General features: G+C 46.8%; 2 protein-coding genes across 8 annotated transcripts; both read right to left on the bottom strand.

Annotated features, from left to right (window-relative positions):
* Window positions 1-838: 838 nt before the first annotated feature.
* Window positions 839-1458, bottom strand: LOC149844020 (myosin heavy chain, striated protein). The gene has a single exon (XM_090000256.1). It carries the CDS (start codon window positions 1456-1458, stop codon window positions 1045-1047), a length of 414 nt encoding a protein of 137 aa, XP_089856382.1. The 3' UTR covers window positions 839-1044.
* On the bottom strand, window positions 839-7687 carry LOC149844019 (uncharacterized). 7 transcript variants are annotated; one of them, XM_090000247.1, is made up of 3 exons: window positions 7567-7687; window positions 3757-3932; window positions 839-3407 (listed from the first exon to the last, which is right to left on the bottom strand). In XM_090000247.1, the coding sequence occupies exons 2-3, from the start codon at window positions 3848-3850 to the stop codon at window positions 1468-1470; spliced, it is 2034 nt and encodes a 677-aa protein (XP_089856373.1). In that variant the 5' UTR covers window positions 3851-3932; window positions 7567-7687; the 3' UTR covers window positions 839-1467. The 7 variants fall into 7 exon arrangements, with proteins under 7 accessions (XP_089856373.1, XP_089856377.1, XP_089856378.1 ...); XM_090000251.1 differs by lacking the exon at window positions 7567-7687 and adding an exon at window positions 4081-4802; XM_090000252.1 differs by lacking the exon at window positions 7567-7687 and adding an exon at window positions 4102-4802.
* Between the last annotated feature and the right edge of the window lie 478 nt (window positions 7688-8165).

Genomic DNA, 8165 nt, shown 5'->3' with positions numbered 1-8165 from the left:
AAAAACGCACCTGCATGTTGGCGGGTGGGGTGGGGGGGCATATAACCTGCTTTGCACGGAAGGGCGTACTATAAACATTGGGTGAGAAAATAGAATCGGATCCCCCCCCCCACTCTACGGAAAACGCACATCATGGGGTGTATTTTGGCACACCCATCAAGGGTTTTCCGCATAAACAGTGGATTCCACTGTTTGTGTTGTCACTGTAGACCTCATGAAAAGCACGCCCATCAATGAGTTCCTGAAAAAAACAACCCACTTTCTATGACACACAAACGCACCCTAAGAGTGTTTCAATGAATGCCGTTAGTATCTATGCAAATTGGCCGATGATACACATCGAATCAGCCGATTCAACCCCAATTCGCCTTGAATCCGGCAGATTCTGACTGAATCGGGGTTGAATTGGCCCTTATTTGAATCTTTCAATATTTTTAAAGTTTTCCAGTGTTTTTTTCAAATTAAAAAGTAAAAGTAACCAATTCAGCCCGAGAATCTGAATCGGCCTATTCTCTGAATCGATTTGACTTTTATTAGAAACCGATAATGACAACTTTACTTTCAATTACCCAAGAGATCCATAGACACGACGCTTAAGGTATCCAACATTCACGCTATTTGGTTCCCAAACCCTCGCATCTGAGATCCCTAAAACAAACATTATTCCACTGTTCTTCGGTACTAAAGATGCAAATGGATCAGAATCTCAGGATCTCTATCCGAGCATTGAATCAGAATCTCAGGATCTCTATCCGAGCAATGAATGGATTAGAGAGATCCGTGGATTTGAGGCATTTTTAGCCTAAAACAACGATCTCAGAAGAACGAGCTAACGCAGTTCATAATCAGTGAGCTGCAGATATCTTTAAATGGAATGTGTACACATAGCAACCCTGAACAAGGCAGCAACAAAGAGTTCTACTACCGTACCCAAGAACGGTCAAGCATTTCGGACCCACCAAATTCCCAAACACTCAATTCCCCAAACAGAGAACTTTAAAGAACAGAAACTTGAAACCCACCAGTCAAGGCAGGGAAAAACCTCTACGAGGCCAGCACGGTATTCCTCCTGTTGTGATGCAGCGACCGCCGGAGCTCGTTGTAACTGCCCTTCAGGTGGTCCAGAGAGAAGCTCAGCTGCCGGATCACCTCTCGTTTCGCCTCCGCTGCCTCCGAGACCACAGCTTCCAGCCCTTTGATCTCCTCCTCTAGCTTTGCGGCCCTCGCCTCGGCCTCCCGGATCTTCTTCCCGTCTGCCGCAGATAGGGCGACCAGGTGGGCGAGCTCTGCATGCAGTTCGCCCTGGTGCTTATTCATCTCCCGGATCTGGATCTCACTGGACTCGGACTTTGCCACCAGATCCGCAATCCGAGCATCCATTGTGTCCTTTTCGGCCACCAGCATGTCGAAATTGAGCTTCCAACCGTCCAATTCCCGGTGCGCTGCCTCCAACCGCATCCCTTTCTCCTAGTCCTCTGCCCTCACCGTCTCGTACCGGTTCTCTATATCTGATTTCTCAGCCCTCAGTCCCGCCAGATCCGATTCCAACGACTCGGCCTTTGAGATCCACCGCTGCAGCTCGGCTTCCAGGTCTGACCGAGTCTGCGACACCTGTCGGAGTTCTAAATTGATCCGCTCAATCACCGTCGAAGATTTCAGCATCGCCTCCTCCAAAGCCTTGATCCGGGTTTCCAAGACTGCCTTATCCGAGACGAGACGGCCATGTTCGACCCTCGCGTTGTCCAGTTCCTGAGTCACTTCCTCCAGCTTTCCATCCACAACCAATTTATCGGCCTGTACCGTCTCGACCCGGTTATCAGATTCCAATTTCTCCGCTTTCAGTTTCGACAGGTGCAATTCAAGCGACTCGGCCTTGAGCCTCCATATTCCGAGCTGCTCCTCCAGACTTGCATGCGAGATCGCCAACTCGGATAATTCACGTTCCAGGAAGGATTTTTCCGATGACGATTTCCGGGCAGAATCTGTCAATTCACGGAATCGGATTTCAAGTGCATCCTTCTCAGAGTTGAGACTATCATACATCGCTTTCGCATCACCCAATTCCCGATTCATACCCTCCAAGCGAGCCTCCTTAATCGAGTACTCGGTCTTCAGCATCTCAAACCGGTTCTCTAGGTCCGATTTCTCAGCTCTGACTCGCGATATTTCCGACTCCAGCGATTCCCCCTTCGACCTCCATCGTTCGAGCTCCGCTTGCAGGATCTCCTGGGATGTCGACAAATCGACGAGCTCTTTCTCGATGCGAGACTTCTCCGACGAGAACTTCCCGGCTGCTTCCACAATGGCGCGGTCCCGTTTCACGTTCATCAAGGCCAAGAGCTCCAAGACTCGGGTTTCCAGAGCGTGCTTTTCCGATACGAGACCGTCGTGCCTCTGTTTCGCCTCGTCCAACTCGCGCTTCATGCCCTCCAGGCGACTCTCCCGAGCCGAGTTCTCGGCCTTCACTGTCTCGTACCGGTTTTCCAGATCTGATCTCTCGGCCTTCAGAGTTGCCATCTCCGATTCCAAAGCTTCAGCCTTGGAGATCAACCGCTTACTTTCCTCCTCCAGATCCAAACGGGATCTCGACAGATCGGACAGCTCTCTCTCCATCTCAGATTTCTTCGATGCGAACAGCCTGGCAGCATCCGAGATCGTGCGATCTCTCCCGGCGACGAGACGCTGGAGTTCGGCCACTCTGTCCGCCTGCAGATCGATCTCCGCCGTCCGTTCCCTGATCTCCCTGCGAGCTTCGGAGAGCTCCGCTCGCAGCCTCCCGGCCTCCACCTCCAGCTTCTTCGCCGAGGCGTCGTACTCCGATTTTCTTGTCTCCATCTCAGATCGCACCTGCTCGATCTCCAGCTTCGCCATCCTCACCTCCTCCAATGAAGCGCTAAGCTTCTTGCTCACGCCCGAGAGCTCCAACTCCAGGAATGCAACCATGTTCCGCAGGTTAACGGGGCTCCCGTTCACCGGCGTGGCCAAACCCGGCTTCGGGACCGAATCCTCTGAACCCTCCGACTCGGATCCAGAATCGGATGAGGACGAATCGTCATCTTCGCTGCTCTTCCGAGACCGGTCGGTGGTGCTGCTGCCAGAGCCGAGGAAGACGTCGAAGCCAGCAGCACGATGCTTCGAGTCGGGACTGCGGTGCTTCTTCGGCCGGCTGGGTGGAGGCGATCCGAGGTCAGAGGAGCCCTGGGAGCGCAGCTCCAGCGGCACGCTCTTCCTCAGCTCGCCCGTCACCTGGTCGTATCGCTCGGCGAGGGACCGGTACATGCGGTAGAAGTCCTCGACGAGGGAGACCAACTCGGGGCGCTTCTCGTAGTACATCTCGGCCTTCTTCGCGAACGAGTCGGCGTCCTCCTCGATCAGCTTCAGCATCCGCTTCACGCTCTTGTCCATCTCTGAAAAACCAAAGGAGCGATGCGATTCGGTTAATCCGGACTCGGTCCGGTTTTGGTGCAAGGTGCCACAGCCCGTAAAACGATCGAAAAGAGAAACGGTTTGAACGTGGCACGTGTGCAATCAATTGAAACGTGTCCAAGTTCACTATCTGCAACTTCATATGTCAGGTTTATGAACTTGGTCACGTTTCGGGTTGGGCCCAATAGGTGCAAAACAATGGTTAGGTTTGGGTAATCCGATCTGATCACATCCCCAGGTGAAACGGTTGGGGGTACCGAACCACCATATAGTCGGCTCGGTTAAGCAGAGTTTTGGTCTCAAGAAAGAAGAGAAACGGGGGAGACCGACCTTCAAGATTCTCGGCGAGCCATTTGGAGTTCTTGGGACTGATGTGGCTGTCCCACCACCATGCGTGAGATCGGATGGACGCCGTCTTCTTCATTTTTTCAGAGCTCCGCCTGCCGGAGTAACTCGGCTTGCCGCAAGAAACGAGAGGGGAAAAGGGAACGCCTGCTCTATTCCGTCTGTTCAAGGAAGAGAAAGAGAGGGTCACTACTTAAAATAACGTCTGATAACCACAATTAGCAGCAGCAAAATTAACCACCAACAAAGAGCCCAGAGGCCTAAACAACCCAACCACAAGAGTTGGGTGAAACGAACAGAAATCACAACCATCGTCACTTCATAACGCACAGCAACAGCCCAAATCGGGCGGCTCAGATTTAGGGATAGAGCTTCGCTGCGAGTCTGTAACCGATGCCAGTCTTGAAGAAGAAGACCAAAATATCCCTTACTCCTACAATGAATGCCGTCAGGAGGGCTTTACGCTTCTCAAGAGACTAGAGGGAAGCTTGGTCCTGATTTTCATGCAGAAAGCGCAGAGAATTTTGTCCAGCCTCCCATCGCTAAGGGGGCATTTTGGTCATAAAGCTATTCACAGACACGTAGTAAGACGATCGTGTGTGGCAACAGCTCCACAGATTTAAGTGGCAACCCGAACTTGCGAGCGTGGAAAAGACCCAAGTACCCTTGTTCTTGGTTATTTCGCCAAAATCCCCAAAAGGAAGCAGGACGCCGGTGGCTAGCAAGATGAACCAAGAATTAGAAAGAGCAGGAGGACAGAGGAGGGGAACGGGTTCTTGAGGGTTTTTACCCGAAGACAGTTCGATCCAAATCGATTTGGAAGGACCCCTTGGAGTTCCTTACTTCCTTTCACCAATAACAAACGAGCGATTAAGAAAGAGATACGAGAAAGATGGAACAAGAGAGATGGAGAGAAAGAGATAGGAAAGGAGAAATAAGAGAGATTGGAAGGAAAAAAAATCAGCTAACGCACTTGGGTCATTGAAGTCCATTCAATTAATGAAGAACGGGGCAAGTATGCTGAACGGTTCAGATGGGCCACCATTTAAAAAAAAAAAAAGGAAAACCTCTATATCTTCAAGTGGACAACTAGATGTGACTGAAAGGGGTTCTCTTCCTTTGCGCTAAACCCACAATTAGCTCAAGATATGATTTTCCATATTCTTCTTATGCCTGATGTACCCCTCTAAAGAGATGGATAGACCATGTGCCAACACGTTTCACAGTACGGTAAAACACCCAACCAGAAATAGCAGTCATTTTCGGAAATTTGAAGTGAGATTTTGGTAAATATGGTAGAAGTGGCATGTGAACATGAAAAGGATAGGACTGGCCGTTATGCGTACGCTAATTGATATTAATAAATGGAATATAAAATATCTTGACGCATGAATCGCCGATACGCCCCTATACTTTTCCTAATATGACCAATGGTGTCCCTGCAAAAGAGAAGTCCTTTTCCATCCAACTAGGGGAAAATGACGGTATTATAGCTTTTTTTTGAGCTTTTTCAAGGGAAGAGACCAAGAGGGTCCATGTAAAAAAGCAGAGATGGAGAGGCTAATGGGAGTCGACTTCATCTCACCTAGACTCTTCTGGCCTTTGACCAAGAAATCGTGTTGACTTCCGCTCACCGTGTTTAAGTGTGAGGGAGAACTCAAGAACACGCGTGAAGAAACACGGAGAAGAAACGAGCTCGCTGCGTGCCTGACGTAGACTACCCGCATTGCACAGGGGCAAACAGGTAATTAAAGAGACAGAGGAGCATTTTGGTCTTTTGGGTGAACTACTAGTCTGCTGCAAGAAACTGGCGAAAAGAGCCTATCAAATTTCTGATACAGGTGGGAACGGATTAAAGTTCCGACTGGGTACGAACCGAATCCGAACCTTACAATCTGATCCGGATAGTGTATATAACCGGATCTAGATGGGATCTCGAACAAATATAATCAGAACTATTCGGCTCCAGGATGGAATGGGACAAGCCCATATGGTCGGTTCTGAGTCCAAATCGGGTCCAACATGACCCGTTTAACTTTTTCCACTTGAAATCAATATATTCGACCTTAGCCGGATCTGGAACTTCTGAGCTTCTAATCTGATCCAAATTAAGGATCAGATCCACACTTCAAAAAAAATCGTCGGAAGCCCGACCCGACCCATATCCTACCAAGCTGAGGATAATAACTGTCCTTTTTTTTATCATTTTTTTCTTTAATGTGGTGTAGGTTTTTATGTTCAATATTTGAGTTATGAACTAAATTAGCCCCCAAATGGGGTTAGAGTTGATGAGGGAAGTTTTCTTTAGAGTCTGCTTTGCATCAACTACTAAATAAAGATTCGATATGTAAGTGGTTGGCCTAGTGGGATGGGGCTCAGGCCGCTAGGCAAGCGGTCTAGGTTCAAATCTCATAGGTATCATCCCTGCGCAAGCTGAAGTGTGATGACTTCCTGAGAGCCATAGTGACAAATATCAAACATAAATATCGCGTTATAAACCAGATATCTATGCTTTAAACGGCTATTTATCGTGACAAAAACTGTGTATTTTTATTTTTAAATAATTTTATTAATATTTTCTTGTACATTTTTTTATATTTATTTATTTATTGCCGAGATTTTGCAGAAAAAAATGCGAGATTCAGTCATTCGGCTCCGCAACCAAAAAGTCGGGAGAAATATAAATATTTCGAAAAATCTCGCATTTTGGCAAAATATCAGCAATAATAAACAAATGAAAAAATTTTAAAAAATGATTTTTATGAAGAAATAAAAATATTTAGAAACAAAAAACACACGTTTTTTTATAAATAGCCTTAAAAAGCATAAATATTGCATTTAAACTTGATTTGTATATTCATATAAAAAGTATCGAGATATTTTGAAAATATATCGAGAAATTACTGTTTAGAACTTTTAGGTAATCTATCGTGACATTTTCGTAAATATCGCGAGATTTCCCACAGTCAGGGGACCCTCAGGACCAGGGCAAGCACCCGACGACTCGTAGTTGGAGGAGACCAGTAGAAATTTCAAAATGACGAAGTTCCGACATCAACCGGAAAACCTCACGATCCCGTGCTAAGATATCGCCGATTCATTGAATCGGAAGGACAGCAAGGTAAGTACGGAAATGCCCTTGTAATGGGACGATAGTAAACCGAAGGATCAGAAGATTCAGAACCACGCCCCTCTTTTCTTTTACAAGGCTCTTATCTCTTAGGGCCAGAAACGCCCAGCTCAAAGAAGAGTTCTCTCTTTTCGTCGATTGCGATTAGGTGATTTCGAAAATAGATCACGAACAAACCGTAAATTTCCCCCTAAAAAGAATGCGGAAAAAAAAGAAAAAGAAAGATCGGGCCTTCGATTAGCCCTCGAACAGCAACAAATCCGCAGAAATAGCCTTCATTAAACAACGAAATGACATTCATCTTCTGTAGATATAAAGAAGATACTATTGACACGATTCGTCCATTTAATCGTTAGAAACAGCAGCCATTACACAAAGAAATGGCAATCATCTTCACTCAAGATAAAGAACGTGACTAGGGACACGATTCGTCATTTAATCGGCAGAAACGGCCTCCATTAAACAACTAAAATGGCATTTATCTTGTCAAGAAATGAGAACATGACTGGAGACATGATTCGTCATTCTCCCAAAAGCAAGACTACAGTCCAGTCCAGTCCATAACAAACACGAAATAGAAAAAAAGCAAACAAGAAATAGATGAAAGAAAAAAAACAGCAAGAAATGAAGACGATAGATTAAAGAATTCGAAGGAATAGGCTAACCTTTTCCAGCAACAGATCAGGCGATCACACCCGCAAACCAGCTCCAATTCTCGCCGGAAAAACACAGAACAGAATGAATTTTTCCGGTGACAGAGAGAACAGAGACCGTCCTAACCTTTTCGTTCAGGAGGTAGCTGTGGGCATCTTATAAAGTCCAAAATACTACTAAAATTTGCATAACTGCCCCTTAGTTCTAGGGACGTTGTTTTGTGAGATAATTACAATATATGCCCCCCGAAGGTTACGCGCTCACCACAACGATGCCCAAGTGATTTTCACCATCCAACGGGAGCGAGTGGTATGATTTGTAAATTATAGATAATAAAGGGTCAATTGTAAGATCGGTAGTCGGCGAAGGCGGGAAATCTCATTTTTTTCTGACAACAGAAGGATGACGTGGCATCAAGTTGCATTGCAACGTGGAATATACAAGGGTCCTCGTTTTCTGCAGCTTCTGCCAACGCATGGGATAGATGACACCGTGTCTCTACCGACACGGATCCGATCCGTTTTCTCGATGATCTCGGTTGCAAACCATGAAAGGACCAGACATGATCCGGTCAGTTCTGGATCCAGATATAAGACAGATGATCCATGTT

This window comes from Nuphar pumila, chromosome 3 (genome assembly GCF_984573655.1).
Source record: "Nuphar pumila chromosome 3, dmNupPumi1.hap1.1, whole genome shotgun sequence".
In the NCBI taxonomy this organism is placed as follows: domain Eukaryota; kingdom Viridiplantae; phylum Streptophyta; class Magnoliopsida; order Nymphaeales; family Nymphaeaceae; genus Nuphar; species Nuphar pumila.
Note: the sequence above shows the minus strand (reverse complement) of the source record. Positions and strands in the feature narration are given on the sequence as shown.

What these genes read in the sequence shown, in the direction of transcription:
- LOC149844020 (XM_090000256.1), bottom strand. Translation starts at nt 1,458, where the DNA reads ATGCGGTTGGAGGCAGCGCACCGGGAATTGGACGGTTGGAAGCTCAAT.
- LOC149844019 (XM_090000247.1), bottom strand. Translation starts at nt 3,850, where the DNA reads ATGAAGAAGACGGCGTCCATCCGATCTCACGCATGGTGGTGGGACAGC. An exon ending in GCTCGCCGAGAATCTTGAAG is followed by an intron (nt 3,408 to 3,756) that starts GTCGGTCTCCCC and finishes TTGGTTTTTCAG; the next exon opens with AGATGGACAAGAGCGTGAAG.